Source organism: Poeciliopsis prolifica, unplaced genomic scaffold (assembly GCF_027474105.1).
Source record: "Poeciliopsis prolifica strain line A6 unplaced genomic scaffold, Auburn_PproV2 SCAFFOLD032, whole genome shotgun sequence".
Classification (NCBI taxonomy): domain Eukaryota; kingdom Metazoa; phylum Chordata; class Actinopteri; order Cyprinodontiformes; family Poeciliidae; genus Poeciliopsis; species Poeciliopsis prolifica.
The window spans coordinates 4,500,502-4,517,079 of NW_026562407.1; the positions used below are offsets into that span (position 1 = coordinate 4,500,502).

At 39.4% G+C, this 16,578-nt stretch overlaps 1 protein-coding gene across 2 annotated transcripts; it reads right to left on the reverse strand.

Annotated features, from left to right (window-relative positions):
• Positions 1-511: 511 nt before the first annotated feature.
• Positions 512-15,717, reverse strand: sec24d (SEC24 homolog D, COPII coat complex component). 2 transcript variants are annotated; one of them, XM_055051178.1, is made up of 24 exons: positions 15,589-15,717; positions 14,666-14,729; positions 14,124-14,311; positions 13,156-13,258; positions 12,793-12,926; positions 12,228-12,701; positions 11,267-11,388; positions 10,966-11,077; positions 10,435-10,562; positions 9,609-9,747; positions 9,387-9,502; positions 8,406-8,530; positions 6,351-6,542; positions 6,107-6,200; positions 5,312-5,428; positions 5,057-5,227; positions 3,861-3,957; positions 3,632-3,777; positions 3,418-3,556; positions 2,861-2,979; positions 2,599-2,778; positions 2,324-2,518; positions 2,078-2,167; positions 512-1,942 (listed from the first exon to the last, which is right to left on the reverse strand). In XM_055051178.1, the coding sequence occupies exons 3-24, from the start codon at positions 14,272-14,274 to the stop codon at positions 1,802-1,804; spliced, it is 3,285 nt and encodes a 1,094-aa protein (XP_054907153.1). In that variant the 5' UTR covers positions 14,275-14,311; positions 14,666-14,729; positions 15,589-15,717; the 3' UTR covers positions 512-1,801. The 2 variants fall into 2 exon arrangements, with proteins under 2 accessions (XP_054907153.1, XP_054907152.1); XM_055051177.1 differs by lacking the exon at positions 14,666-14,729.
• Positions 15,718-16,578: the final 861 nt, after the last annotated feature.

Below are 16,578 nucleotides of genomic sequence, written 5' to 3' on the forward strand. Positions count from 1 at the left end.
CATAGTCATATTTTTTTTTTTTTATGCAAATGAATGAGATTTGTTTTTCTCTAATTGACTTAAAAAGTTTACTTTAAAAATCAGCTTTCACTAGCAAATAATTTGTCTCTGGTGAAACAGGCAGTTACCAGCATTTCAAGAGGAGACCTCAGATATTGGAGGATTTTAGCTGTTTGAGTGGTTGTGGTTTATTATCTGTACATATCCACCTTATGGACAGCAAGACACTTGACATTTTGTCACTTAAACTTGTGTAATGTGTCAGTGACTGTCAAGTCAGCAGTTTTTCCCATAATTGTTCTAGACAGAACATTTTTATATTGAAAAATGTATCTTATTCAATATTCTACATATTAAATATACAATTTTGTATTAGTTATAAATCATCAAAATGAGCAGAAGTAAAATATCAGTGTGTGCAATGAATCTAAATGAGTATTACTACCTGAATTAAATTGTTGATGATATCCTAATTTCTTTACTGTAGCGACTAAAGAAACAAACGAGCGAAATTGTTTCAGTCAAAAGTTTAATTACCAAAAACAAAAAGTTGATTACAGTTAGGAATCGGAACAAGCATCGAAGACCGTTGAGTCACTCCATCATTCCAGCTCAAACCAAATCACTGCTTTCAACTTGAAATGGTAATGGACAGAAATCACCTGAGATAAGTTTGCATACAAACTAAAGTGACACAACTGCTGGTCATTTACCTCTCTGGCAGGAATATTAACAAATAAATCAACTTAAGGCATTTGGTAAAATTGTGTAAATACAAAAAATGAATATACTGGCTGCATCAACACAGGACAGGATAATATCTGGAATAGAAAGAAATGTAATACAGTGAGATGATACAGTACTGAAGGCTCTTTCTACATAGATTTAATGGATCTATACACTGAAGGTAGGCTGACACTTTGGCTAAATTTGATTTTGCATTTAATGAATAAGTTTGACTGTTTTTAATTTGGTTTTAAAATAACTTTCTATAAAAATGTGCAACTCACGACAGGAACAAATTAAAAATCTTTTTGATGTGTTCCAGCCAGTCTTTTGTCTGAATAGATGTTTTCCCTTTCAGCAGCAGCAGCTCAAGGACTTGAGGCAAGAGGAGAAAAGAAATGTCTTTTCTCCTCCCGCCCTTGTTTGCTGCCAAGCGACAGCTGCGTTCGTTTCGTCGTGAGCTCAGAACAGCAAAACAAAGCTCTTTCTGCATCGCTGCAGGTCGACGGAAGCTCAGCCATAAATGGACAAAGAATGCGACTTTCAGAGGAGGCATGTGAGAATCGAACGCTTTGAGTCACTCCTGGCGTAAAAGCAGGACAGAATTTCAGTTCCTGCAGCCAGAAGCTTTTTTTGCTGTCACTCTTTACAGTTTAGAATTTTTCATCTGGTTATTGTAAAGCACTTTCCAGTCCGATGATAAAGTAAACATGATAAACATCTAAAAGCCATTTAAACATTTGAGTATTTATTGTTCGAAAAATAACAACTTAAATACTTCTTCTTGGAAGATTAACACAAAATGTCTACACAAATAACCCTTTGTCTTTATCAGAAAATAATTTACAAAGTAATGAAATTAGACTGGATGATGTATTGCTGAGGCCAAAGTGGATTTTAGATCCTCATTTACTGCAAGCTCTTAATGACGAGATGTTATTTGCAGATCAAACCATCCCAGAGGCACCTTTGGGCTCTGGGCTTCTTGAAGGCTGTCTGCAGTCAAGTTATCATTCATATATCTTACAAATGTGTTATGGAGCAACTGAAATGTTCTGAGGCCAGGTGTGTCAGCTTAGGTGAGCAGCTGCCTGATTTCCCGGTGAACGTAGCACAGGAAGTCCATGTAGGAGGCGCCGCCATGCAGGCCTTTGTCCTCCACCAGGAACTGACGGAACGACATCTCCGGTTTGTCTTTCTGTCTCACGATCTGCAGCTGAGCAGGATGAGAAAAAATGTTACGGGTTTGCACTTTGTAAAGGAGCTGGAAACTTCATGATGACGTAAGGACTCCAGGTAACATGAGGAGAGGAGCCTGTGCTGTGGTCGTCACTTCACAGTAGTTTGTTACCTTCATAGAGTTTGGCCTTTTCTCCAGCAGCTCACTGATGATGGCTCGCACCTTCTTTGACAGAGGGTTGTCCAGCTCTGGCAGCGTGAACTAAGCACACAAAGAAGGTTAAAGTTTAAAGCACAATTTTGTAATATTGATTCTACTAATGGAAGAAGTGGCATTTGTGATTCTAGGCCACATTAACACACTCAGTTGTTCTAATTGCCATTAAATTCATCTGTGTGTAACGTGATGATTTCTCACCATGTGTTCTTGCTGCAAATGGGCGAGCGAGGGCACGTTGAAGAGGCTCTGGATCAGATCCGGTGGGCTCGCTTGGCCCAGCCACAGAAAGATGGAGTGCCCGTTCTCCAGCAGAAACAGGCCGGAGTCTGAGAGGCGTTCCTCAGAGCAGCGGACCGGATCAGGCACCGCCTCGCTGCTGACGTCCACATTGTGCTGGGAGACAGGGAGCATGGTTCACTGACGTTTTGATCAAAGAACCGCTGACCATGCATGGTTTGTCTGCCTGCACCTACCAGCGGGATGAGGCGTGGGTAGAGCTGCAGCTGGCTGTCCTCCACCCCCATAGCCATGACAGACAGCCGCTGGTGGGCCCTGTCGTCTGTGGAGAGCTCAGTGCTGCCCACTAGTGGAGCCGTTTTCATCAGGCTGTTCATGTAGACTGGGAACACTTTCATGGAATCAGGCAGGATCAGCTGCATACAGAAAAATACAGTTAAACAGGAGCTTTTTATGCTAAAATGAGAATCGCTAAATGTTTTTCTTCATTTCTCTGACCTGGCTTGCAGCTGATGGGCTGGCGCAGTTCTTCCTGTAGCAGGCCAACATGTGGGCCGTCTGGTTGACCAGGATGTCCCTCACGTTCTTCACAGGCTGGTTCAGTATGGCACGGTAAGCTGGAAGCAGCAAGACTGAACTTTCAAACACTTATGAAATTCTTTAAAAATGACCTTAAAGACATAAATTCAGTTTTCCTTCACATTTACTCCAATTTCAATGAAAAGAAGAACCTTTTTGCCATCTAGGTAGAAATATTTGCAGTAAATTTGCTCCAATCACTTTTCAAAAAAAGGCTGACATAGCAAACAATAAGAAATAAAGCTGATAAAGTATTAGGAACTGTTTTGGAAACCTGTGTGTCACATGCGACATCTGATGCCTTGTCCTCGTTATTGTGATTCAGACACAAATAGCCGTTTTCACATTTCTGACTGGTGAGCCAGCGTGTGCCTGGCTCACCAGTCAGCTTCTCCTTTGTGGGTTCAACTAGGATATTTAATCCTCTCAACCAGAAGACACTTTTTTCTACTTTAAGCATTAAAACAGGAGCGGACCTGATTTGGCAAAAAAGTTGATGAGTGAGTCCGTCTCGCAGCTCTTGTACAGCTCAGACAGCTGTGAGGAGCAGTTCAGGCTCAGGTTGTGGATGCGGAGGCGTCGCTGACCGCTGATGGTGGTGTACAGCAAAGCACACTGGAAATTAAAGAACAATGAAATGTTTTCAACAGGATCAGTCGCCATATATTAAGCAGATTCTGAGAGGCGAACCTGCATAAAAGCCCCCGACTCCTCGCTGAGAGTGTCATCATGCTTGAACTCCACGGTCACAGCCTTGTCGCAGTCCACAGCTGCCATCTCCACATCTGTGGTGTTGTTCATGTAAATGGCCCCGAAGAAGTCTGTGGCCCTGAAGCCTGGAGGATCACACACATGGCACTGTGCAAAAAATCTGGTGGCCAACTTTAACAATAGGAGGTAAAGCTCTGCTTTTCTTTACCTGTACTGGTGCGGACTCTCATTACGGCATCGAATCCCAGGTTCTTCTGCAAATCCTTCCTCAGGTCTCTGAGGAAGTGCTCCCCATCGGTCGCCACCTGCCAGCAGATGGCACTATTATCACTATTTGGTCTTGTTTGGCTAAACAGGCTGAGAAATTAGTAAAAGTAATACATCCTAACATCTCAGAGGAATTTAGATTTTATTTTGTGACTTAATAAAACTGCATGAAGAATATATTTATATTATCTTTACAAGAAATGGAAAACTCTGTACATCTTTTAGGACTTTGTTAGATCCTTTGACATAGTTTTTTCATTTAAATGTTCTTGTTCAAGTATAAATCAAAGTGTTAAGTATTAAGGTTTTTACAAATTAAATCAAGCTACTAAATAAGAAAGCTCTAAAGGTATACTTTATGGACTTATGCATGACTTAGGCATCAGAATTGATGCACATCTGTTCAGTTGTTTATGGAAACAATCCTTATTGTTTATTTGTTCTCTAACTATTAAAATTTTTTAAATAGTCTTTTTGACATTTTACTTTCTGTCACAATCTAAAACCTGGACTCTGTTTCCTACACAGTGAGTGTTTTACGTCTTGAATAAAACTCTCCTGCTATTTGTAATACTTAGATTCTCCACCAGAGGGCAGAAGACAAATAAAAGATCTTGACTTGCAAAAATAAGTATCAAATATTTTAAATGTGGCATTAGAGAATTCAGTTTTACTAACAAAAAGGTTCCTGCTTATTGTCTTCAGAAGTGTGTTACTTTTACAGAACTATCTGAGGTTTGAATTATTTCTTCCTCTGAATTATGTAGATATTTTTCTAGATCTGTTTAAATTCATTTCATTAGTTTAGGCACTTCAGAGAACAAACTGATTACATTTGTAAAAGAAATTTAAGGCCAGGTCAAACAAACTAAATTGGGTTCCACTTTAATCAAAAGCATTTCACTTTGATTCTAGTGAAAATACAAAGCAGCCAAATGCCAGTTTTCCATCTCACAGCACAGCTGTTTCCATTCAGCTCTTTACTTTGTAGCAATCCCTCCTCCTGTTTAAGCATGAAGTAACACTGACAAGGCTCACGTAATCTTAAAAATGACTGAAGAAAACCATAAGAGTTGCAAATTGTTTTCAGAGCTTGTTGTGCAACAAGCCTGGAAGTATTTAGGCTGATCTCTTTACCTGGAAGTTATTGTACTTGTAGACGGAGCCTCCGGTGTGTGAAGGCACATCGGCCATGGAGGCCAAGTCAAGGTACTGGCTGGGGAAGAGGAAGAGATCAACGCAGCATCCTTGTGCCACGCAGTCTTTGGACAGCTGCTCATACACGCCTTTCTGAGGCTGGAAAAGAGTCTATAACACAAGGCCATTATTGACACTTAATGAGCAGGTTAAAGACCAACATTCAAAGAAAGTTCATCTAAAAAAGGAGCTCACTTTCTCCTTGTCGGTGTTGACCAGCTTTTTGTCGTCTCTGTTCTTCAGTTTCCCTGGAGCCTCCGCGGTGGGCATGGACGAGTGGAAGATGAAGAGCTTCCCGCTGCATTCTGCTGCCTGGAAGGACGACAACAGATAGTAAAAAATCCAGAAGTGGGCAAACTGGTATGTAAATAGTCTAGCTCTGCAATATTGTGTTCTATCTACTGCTTCAAGTTAACCATAAACCCTGACTTTACATCAGAGAAACAAGCCGTCTGTTAGCTTTAACGGACCACAAACAATAGATTGAGAAAATAAGCTGCTGCTGGCCTGAGTGGACTCCAGTGTCAGGGTCTGTAGTCCCATAAATCTGAAACAATGAACACTTAACATACTGGTTTCAGTGTTTGTGTGTGATTTTAGTTTTTATTGTCCTGTGGTTTTATGTTTTGAATTGATATTTTTTTATTTGTATTCTGGTTTGTCTAATTTTACTTTGTGTAACCATGGACTGCTAATGGAGTTTTAATGAACTGCATGCAGTGCTATTCAGAAGTGCAGGAAGGTTGCCAGAGAGAAAGCTCTAAGAACTAAAGTTTTTTATAAGTTATGGAGGGAACCTTCAAGAGCACGTAGTTCTACTTCTACACAGAGAAGTAGAAATATAGAAAACAGAATCCTTTGGCCTGTGAGAACCCAACACACAAATGGAAACACATTTCAGTGTACATATAAACTCAAAGCAGTGCATGACGACATGAATGATGACAGGAAGTGCCATTGCATGCTAACACATGTCACACTGTTGCTAACCTTAAACGCCTCCACTCCAGCCTGGATGACAGGAGCGAAGACCGTCTCACTCTCGTTGGTGTCTGCAAACATGTCGGGGATCTGATCCAAGAGGCTGAAGAGAGGAGAAATTAAAAGCTGTTCAAAGCCAACAGCTGCCAGCCCTGTTGACTGAATGGGGGACAGTCAATGGAGACATTTGCTTGCTTCCAACTTGCCGTCCACGGACACTCATTTTTGATATGTGTCATAATATGTGTCTTACTTGTAGATGACGGCCCTGGAGTCCTTGTAATTAACGAGAAAGCCGTCGAGCAGCGGGACGAACATTTCGGCCGTGTCTGACACCACCATCATCTGCGGCTGGGCCAGAGCGCTCTTCACGTTGTAGAAGTGAAGCACCTTGTTATAAGTAACAAAGCCCACTTTTATTGCTGAGGCCTCTGCTCCGTCCTCCCTGGAAAAAAAATAAATAAATAAAATTAAAAAAAACAACATAGAAGACTTTTCAGGTTTCCTTCAGGAAACCTGAATGGAGAAGAGGAAGTATTCTATTAGTTAAGCAAACAAATAACTGGATTACCTTTGGGGGAAAGTAAGTTATTTTCTCTCATGAAGATACAAATTGGTCTTCATGACAGAAATATCAGATATAATAAACCTACAGTTCTAATCCAAATAGTAATATGCAAGGTTGAATGATTTGTTCTTTTGTTAAGGTGCAGCGTCACAAGAACTGGTTGCAAGTCTCTGATTCACACAGTGTAAAAATGCAAATACAAACAGACACACCAACAATGGGTAACCATCAAACTCCTGGTTGAAAATGACAACTCTTACAAACTGGAACATCTGTGTCTTCCCCACAGTGAAATGAATGCTACCCCACCACTGAGAGGGAAACCCCTGGCCCGAAACCTTCATATTCGACTGAACTCCTGAAGAACCAGCTCAACGCCATCTTGAAAAAAGCTCAGTGATGAAAGAAGATAAACAACTAGTTGCTTGGCAACACTTAAGGCAAGTTACATCTATTGCTTCTTGATTTTTTTTTTTTTTCAGAACTTCCCGTAACCCTTTCATTTGTGTGGATTTCTGATCCTCCTAAAGTGAGGGATTAATTAGAGCAGTAATTACAGTTACATGAGCTCTGCCAATACTGTCAATATTATAATGGTATTGACAAATATACTAGATAGAAGCTTGTTGATGGTGGTTTCTCTGCAGCATGTTGAAAGATATTTAGCTAAATATTTTAGCTTAATTCAAACTTGCATTTGTATTTCTGACCCTGTAAATTGAGAAAATCCGTCATAAGTTCAGAGTTGTACCTTGAATTTTTACTTTAAAAATTTATTACACTTTTGTGATGCTGTCCAACAAAACTGTTAAAGCTAAAATATAATGTCTATGAAATCATCTGGAACTGAACTGTAAATTACAAAACAGGATTCTTACTAAATCTGACTTTGAAAACCTCTGAAACAAAAGGCTTTAGCTGCATGAGGCAAAACAGAAGAAGAACAGTTTAGACAAGAACCTGGCTTATCTCTGGGCTTCACCGTCAAGCATTGTTTCGTTTAACAAGAAGACCTTCCAAGTCAAGCATAAACATCCCTGCAGGACTGGAATACAATACAAGAGAGGTTTGCTTGGTGATGTTTGGATTTTTTTGAGAGCTATATTTGTGATTCATCGACACATGAATAAGAACCTCTTCATCTCACCATTAGATTTAGCTCAGTCTGCAGATATTCTGAGTCTGCAGATATTCCACAAAAACCCACTGATATTTACCACAACACAGAAGAAAATCATACTTTGCCAACATTGCAAGTGCCAAATGCTGTGTCCTCAAACTACATAATTTGGTTTGCCTTTTAATGTAACTTTTTAATGAATGCCATATTAATTCAACACACATTTGGCAGAACAGGTGACCAGCATAAAGCATGTCAAACTGAACTGACAAATGTTTATCACAGTATGTTTTTGGCTTCATCTAAGCTATAAAGTCATGACAGCAAAGAGAACAGAGATATTGCTGCTGGCACTAACGAAGCATGTAAGGAGTAACCTGGAGAAGAGCAAGCTGTTCTCAAAGATAAATTAAAATGTCAGCAAAAGGAGTTCAGTTTTTATCATTTTACTGATAGCAAAACTATGAAACCTTCACTCGACTCAAAAAACAAACTGTTTTTGGGTTTTTTTGTTTTTCTTTTTATCATAAAAGCGTTTTTTCCCCCCCAAATAGTCACATGTTGGATGTGAATTGTAGCTCCGATTTATTCAGCTTTGAATAAACAAACTAGTTTTGTACCTGGGTAGCTTCTCCAGCAGAGTCTTGAGCTCATCGCATACCAGTTTGACCAGTCCGCTTTTGATATTGGTGTAGGACACATCAATCATGAAGATATAGGCAGGAGGATTGGGAGGCTTATTGTTCTGTGAGGGGAAAACCAGGGTTGTGTTGATCAATTTTTTATTCTCTCAAGATGGACAACAAATGATCTAAAAGTGATTTTCTCTTGCTATATAAGCACACAGTAACAGTTTCCATGACAGTTCTCCATTATGCCGTTTAACTAATGGAGTTAAACAGATCAGTGTAGGCACTGTTCCTCAACTTGCAAGTTTGACAGATAAAATTATTTCATGGTGTCATTGCTGGAACAGGAATCATAAAATAAATACACAGTTAATTATCTGCATCACCTATTATAAGGCTGCATCTTAATGATTTTATCTATCAATCTCAAAGGAAGGGGGCTGAATATATATGAATGTCAGAATTGTCAGACTTTTTTTTGCAAAAAAAAAAAAAGAAGAAAGATCTATGTCCACATTTTGTTTTAGTTCTGTAAAACACTAGTTGTACTTGTATTTGAAAGGGTTAACTCTGATTGCTTTGTTTTATTTGTTGTAAGCAGAATAATAATAGATCAGTGGAGTGACTAAGTTGAAACCTCTCATGTTGTTTATATTAGCAGCTGTCTTCATGGGGAACACAATTAATTTACATCACCATCTCTCCGTTGTCCTCTGTTTTCAGTGTGCTCAAGACTTTTGTCCAACCATATGTCCTTGCCAGACTAATTTGTACAATGAATAACAGACTCTGGAAAATCTTGCGTATAGCATTAAAGCTCTTATGGTCGAATCCAACTGTGGTGTTTATAATTATTGTCATAAACAGGGACAGAGCTGATAAATGTAGTTATTTGTCTGTATTAATCAGATCATTTTAAGTCAGCACTGTGTAAACAGGATAACTGCAGCCAAATCTGTTCTTGGAGTTTACCTTGCAATAATCAAGTGTGGCAACAAACTCATAGGATCCCAGGGAAAGCTCAGGCCTCTCATAGAAGTCCACCCTACGGCCCATGTGGTCCAGGTGTTGAAAGTAGAAGACTGGCACTTGAGGAGAAAGCATAGTCACTCAATGTAACATTCTCTCATATATTATTTCACTCCTTAATAAATTAACAGAATTTAACACAGTCATATTTTCTTCATGCCATACCTTCACTAACACAGTTGCAGAAACTACACTGATAGCGACGACCGCCGTCGATGAACTGCATGTAGGGGCACATGTAGGCCTTACATCGATTGCAGCGTATTGGGCCCGTCTCACCATGGTTCACAACATACAGAGGAGTCTGAACAATAGAAGAAACCTGTTCAAAAACGTCCTACAAGGTTGCCATATTTTAAAGTTTTTGGTTGTAATGTAAAAAAGTTCAAAGGGCATGGATTCTTTTGCAAGGCACTCTGCCATCTTCCTATTTACTGAAGAGTTTTCCAATTATTCTTTTATGCATGAGAAATTAAACGTTGCTTTAAATTATGTTAAGAAAATATTTTGTTTTTATTTTCTCCAGCAGATCCAACGCTAAGTGCTAGGTCTAAAAGCCACATGAGGAGAGGTAACATTTCCTAAAAAGGCCATGTAGCATCTGGGACAGAGTGAGTGGAGGTGGAACATATCTAAGTGAGTATTCTTCTTCCAGTAATCATCTATGGGAGGTTATTCAAGGGACAAATTAAGTTCTTTAGAACAACGAACATTTCTTTGAAAAAAATAAAACGTGAAATTCAGGCATATGGTAATACAAGTGTTCACTCAGTGTACATGCCACTACAAGCAGATAGATATAAACAGCTTTCCTGAATTCTGCATAATTCAGAGTTTATGCTGCATCACAAAAGAAAAAGTACATTTCTTTAGTAGACAGACAAAACAGTACAACAAAAGAACCATCCATGTGTTGAATAAACCCTTGACTGACATCAAAACATTGCTGTTTAAGTTCATGTGTGATGGTCTGAGTAAAAGTGAAGCTTACCTCATTTTTGGGCAACTTAGCAAATGGTTTAATGATGGAAGCGAGAGGCACTTGGCACTGTTTGGCCAGCTCAGCGGTGCAGGGCAGTGAGTAAGTCGTACATCGTATAAATCTTGGACTGGCATTCCCTGAAGTCAACAAAACAACATTTCAATATTATTGGTCACATCAAAAAGAGAAACACTTTTGATCTAAATGTAGATAATTATTTATCACTATCAAAGTAATGGTGCAGCTTAACCAGACACTGAAAATGTATTTCCAATTATGTTTCATAACATAATAAATGGGATATGCTTCATATTCACATAATCCAGCCAGTATATTAAATGGAGCTGCAAACAAACCAACCACAGGAGCTTGTCTATGACGTCAGAGAGCCTCACAAATCCTGACAAAAGTTTCCCTCAGTTGTGAAGCATTTGACTTTACCTCAAAACCTTTGAACCAATTTTGTATGAATAAAACACAAACAAATACCAGTTATCTGAATAGTCATTTAGGATTGTTTCAGATCGAAAACATCAGTACCTTGATCCTGAACTGTGAAGTCAGTGGTGACAAGAGGTGGGACCTGTCCTCTGACGTTTGTGCTAAAGACCTGTCCTCCCAGTCTCGCTTTGTCATCCTCAATAACCTGGGTCTAAAAGCGGAAAGGTTGGAGTAAAAATGTTTTCCTGATAATCCTTCAGAACTTGAGAGTAGAACAAACACATATGAAATTAAAGAGAGATTGTTTATGGATTAGCCAACAAATCAAACATTTGGGTCAGAATGAACAACTACAGCAGAAAAGATTGTAATATAGCAGGTATAGTTTATGCACACTCACTGTGCTCGGTATAGAATCAGGATCCAGTTTCTTTTGAGGGGGACCAGCAAGTCCTCCTGGAGCTCCAGGAAAGCCTCCTGACATGCCTGGCTGGGGTCCAGACATGAGTCCCCCAAACTGACCTGCAAATTTAAGAAATGCATCTTAATCAAAATAATGAACCAAAGATGTACTCAAAACATTTGCCTTTGGTTAATACTTTAATTTTCCTTATGGCCTATGAAGTCGTGGAATGAGTCCAGTGTTGCCTATCCTGCTTAAGATTCTCTGAAGACCAATTCAATTCATAGTGGTATACACTCATCATGTATAAGATTCCATCTCTGCTACCAGGTTCCTGAATGCAGAACCATGGACAAAAGATTTGCTACCTCCAGGTAGGAACTTCATGCTCCGTCTAATTGTAGAACTATGCAGACAAATACTCACCTCTTTTTTTAATGGAAAGATTTTACATGTGGTTTTATGTTTTTAATATCTTTATCTGCATGTTAACATTTTACAGTCAGTCTTAACAAATCAAAACCAGGTTCTTCTTTCACCGGTGTACTTTATACTTCAGAGTCAGTGATGTAAAGTGATTAGAGCAAGGGTGTCAAACTCCAGTCCTCAAGGGCCACTGTCCTGCAGTTTTTCGATGTTCCACAGGTACAAAATACAGGTATGAAATGGCTTAATTACCTCCTCCTTATGTAGATCAGTTCTCCAAAGCCTTGCTAATCACCTAATCATTCTATTCAAGAATGGTGCAGCAGAGGCACATCTAAAAGTTGCAGGAAACCGGCCCTCAAGGACTGGATGTTGGCACCCCTGGATTAGAGGGTCCAAGTGCAGAAAGACTGTATGTTCTGTCCCATTGATTCTGACATTATAGTTAATAAATACAAAATAATGCATGTGAAAAATATATAATTTAATACAACAAAAAACCCTGCTGTGAAAGGCATAACAAACTAGTTACCTGATTGCTGTGGGTAACCTGACGGAGCAGCGGGTCCTGTACCATGTTGCTGGAAAGCTCCTTGGCCTGAAGGTGGAGGTCCAGAAAAAGGCCTGTTCATGCCTGCCATTGGTGGCCGAGCCATCGACTGTCCTCCCATTGGTGGCCCAGCCATCGACTGTCCTCCCATTGGTGGCCCAGCCATCGACTGTCCTCCCATTGGTGGCCCAGCCATAGACTGTCCTGCCATTGGTGGCCCAGTCATAGACTGTCCTCCCATTGGTGGCCCAGTCATTGACTGTCCTCCCATTGGTTGTCCTGATGCCGGCATATTTGAAAGGGGTGACTGTGGCAGAGGCATCTGACTCTGAGAGGTCATGTGAGGGGCCTGTGGGGCTGGATGCATCTGTGGCTGACCCATTGCTGGAGCTGGTGTCTGGAAAGGTTTCTGGGCAACAGAGCTTGTTGGAGGAGGGGGGAGGCTCTGCATGGCGCCTGGAGCGTTGAGGACAATGCAAAACATTAAGAAATGTCAGATGTTAAAGACAACGTAAAACTCTGAAGCATCAGTAAACTATAACTTTACCATAGCTGCCCAGGTTCATAGCACTCATCTGATTAGCAACCTGCTGTGTTGGAGGGGCAGGCGATGCCATGTTGTTGTACACAGAGTGTGAAGGCTGACCATAGGGAGGAGAACCAACTGATGGAGAGGCATACCTGTAGAATGTTAGAACAGATTAATTAAATAAAACTGATTCAGTGGCTTCTACTAATGATAGAATACCTCCTACCTAAAGTATTCTGTCAGTTGTAAGATAATATTTAGAAAGTATTTGTGCTCATGACCTTTTATAGTGTGAGGTCAGTGTTTTACCTCACATTATAGTCAAATGTTATGATTCACTGAATTTCCCTTTCTATCCAGCTGCTGTTCCAAGGAATTTACCTTTGGGGATGAGCACCGTTCTGCTGCACACTTGGATTGTACTGACTGGATACAGGAGCCGGTGGCATTCCTGCAGGCGAGGTAGGTGGTGACTTCATCATACCTGCAATTAATAAGAGATAGTCTTCTTCTGCTATGTGTCACACAAATACATATCGTCAAGCTTGGAGGAAGGGAGGTTTTGGTGTGTGAATTGGAGGAATGTTGATGTATTGGACAAAAGATGTTAAATCTGACAAGGAAAACAGAAAGACCACAGAGAAGGTTCATGGATATAGTGAGGGAATATTTGAAGAGAGATGTGGCAGAGGAAAATGACAGGATTATGTTTGAAAAATTATTAAAACACACTGCAAAGTAAAATCATTTTATAGAATGACTCTTTAAACAAGCTTGAAAGTATCAGGTAGTAGAAAGTAGAGAGAAGCTGTCTTGAGTGATCAGATCTCTGTTACTCACTTTACATGCAAATCAGTGCAGAGCAACATCACAAGGTGAGTTGTCAGCAGAGAAATAAACAGGACATCAACAAGTCTGCTGATGTTTTCAGTCAATGTCATTTCACAGCTAGAATGAGATGCAGATGATTCACTGTGGATCATCTTCATCCACTGGCAATGCCAAAAGAGAGAAACTAAAAGAAGAGGTATAATCATACAGTGCTTTACAAAAGTATTCATAACCGTTCAGCTTCAGCACTGAGGCAGTGTTAGTTTTGTGTCACTGATAACATTTCAAAGGTAGGCCAAAAGCTTTTTGTAGTAGCATTTAAAATGAGAAAATGTCTGAGTAATTATGTACATAATAGCTGGTTACAGTGGCAATTTAATGGCATGGGAAAACTTGCACGCAGTGGGAAAAATGTTTAGATTTCAATAAAATATTGATAACTCACGCTGGATTGAGCAGATTCTATTAACACAAATTTAAACATCTCATTTAGCATTCTTTTGGAAATGTGATTGTACCTGCTGGTGGAGCATTAAATCCCTGAGGTGGTCCTCCATAATGTCCATAGAGGGGCTGGGCCGGGGGAGCTCCAAATCCACCTTGGTACCCCCCTATTCCTGGCTGGGCCTGGGAGTATGGGGGCGTAGCGACGTAACCCTGTTGGCTCATTCTGATGGGACGGCTGTCACTGTCTGCTCATACCAAGCTGGAATGGTAAAACATAAAGTTTATAAAACACATGAATTAGTTCTGTGTGGTTGCTCATTTAATTTTGTATTTTTGCGTAAACCAGATGTAAACAAACAACGTGAACCTCAGCTGAGATTTGACCTCATTCTGTTATCAACAATGTGTGGCAGACCTTTGACATTATTACCTGGCAGATAAAACAGCATTGCTTCAGTTTAAATGTCCTCCTAAAAACACCAGACTGTAAAACGCAGTAAGCTCAACTAAAATCAAATCAAACAATTAAAGTGTATACTTTAAAATAAGTTTTTATTTAAACAATTAAATTAAATAAGAAAATACATTTGAAGGAAGAAAACTTCCAGCTTACCAGTGATAAGAATGTGGAGTCAGCATCATTTAACATGGTGTTGTTTTAACAACTGCCATATCTACTGCAATTTAAGATTGAAAAATGTAATTAAGATTACTCTGAAAAACAGAGTTATTGCATCATTACTAATAACTTACTTATTAGAACACAATCATTATTTCAAATGAATCAATACAAAAACAAATAGTATGCGAATAGACCTACGGTTAATGAATGGAAGTGACTATATAGTTTTAAAGGGAAAAATTAACATGTGCTGTTGGGTTTTAAAGTGCGCAGGCTCGTTGCATACATTACAACACAAGTACATCACAATTAAAAATCGCAAGTGGGTAAGTTTCAACTAAATCTACGTATTCAAACAGAAATGTTATAACGCTGCAGCTATAATTGACTTTTTAAAAACCAGCCACTGGGCATAGCTGGGTCATTAAGCAGCTGCTGCGTTCTAACAACTTCATCTAATGCTTTTTAACGCCGGAAATATGTTATTTTAGACCCAATTCGACCTACTTAACACGTACATTGTGACAGTTTTGGTGGGGTTTGAGGCTCTGTGTTTAGGAGACTGCGCAACTTCCGAAAATTGCCACGTCAAAGTCCGTTATGATGGGTAGAAAAAAGAAAGAAAGGGGGAAAAAAAGGCGTTACAACTCTTCATTAATCAAAACGCAATTTACAGAGCATGTTTGACATTTTGTAGATACAATTGTACTTTAATAACATTGACCTTTAATATATATTAGATAAAAAGATGACATCACGTTGTTACTACATATTAAGGCGTCTTTGAGAGTAAGCGGAAAGCGCTGCAAAGTTTCCAGCTGTGAGCCAACGCTCCACATTAAATGCTACCTGAGGAAGAAATGTTATTCATTTGAGCTGTAACGGTGTCATCATTCCTGGTTTAGGCTATTTACCTGAACAGCGGGGCAGAGAGAGATCCTCTTCTTCTCTGAGAAAATCGGAGTGCCACGTCAAACTCGACAGAGCACCGGGTCGCTCCGCTGCCGTGACGACGACAAACCAGCCATCTTTACTGGGCGTGAAAGCTTTTCAAAATAAAAGCACTGATTATGAAGACACGCTTTCGCACGAGGGAATGAAAGTAAACTCGACGTCGTTTTCTTAACGAATTACACTGAAACTGTCTCAAATCAACATTTTACACCCAAGTAAAATTCATCTGTTGTCTTTAGATACGGATACCTTTTCATAATCAGATAGTATGTTTTAATCTGAAGAGCTCGCCGTCTAACTTTCGTTTTTGTGTGAAGCAGTCGAGCTAACTTTACAGACTGGGTTTCTGGTGTGCGCATGCGTGGAACTGAGGGAACCCATACACGTCAGCAGTCAGCGTTTCATCACCTCAATGTAAACAGTCTACCTACCTTGTACTTAAACTAGTTTTCAGATTTATTTATTATGCTAAGTAAACATTTTTGATTTATTATAGGCTATATTAAATCTCCATAAAATGTTCAAATGTCATATATAGATTGTTTTTACTATAGTAAATCTTAAATAAATTCATTTATTAAACATCTTCTAACTAATTTTAACATTTTAAAAAATCCTCTTGTTTTCAGGTAGAGTTGAAATTCTACTTTTGCTAATTTTGTGCACCATTCACTTTTAGTGCTGATGCAGGTTAGAATCAATTAATAAATCAATCTGTACTTATGTAGCACTATTACACACAACAAAGTGGCCAATGTGCTTCATAGGTAAAATAAGCAACAAAACAGGTAAAATAACAAGAATTAAAAAACACGGGATAAAACAAAAACAACACAAAAACAAGCCAATTAAGTGAGTTTATTTATAAAGTAGATTAAAAAAAGAGCTTAGCGCCACCTGGGGGTTGGTCAACCAGATTAGCATGATCTCTTTAATGAAGACATGGCCAC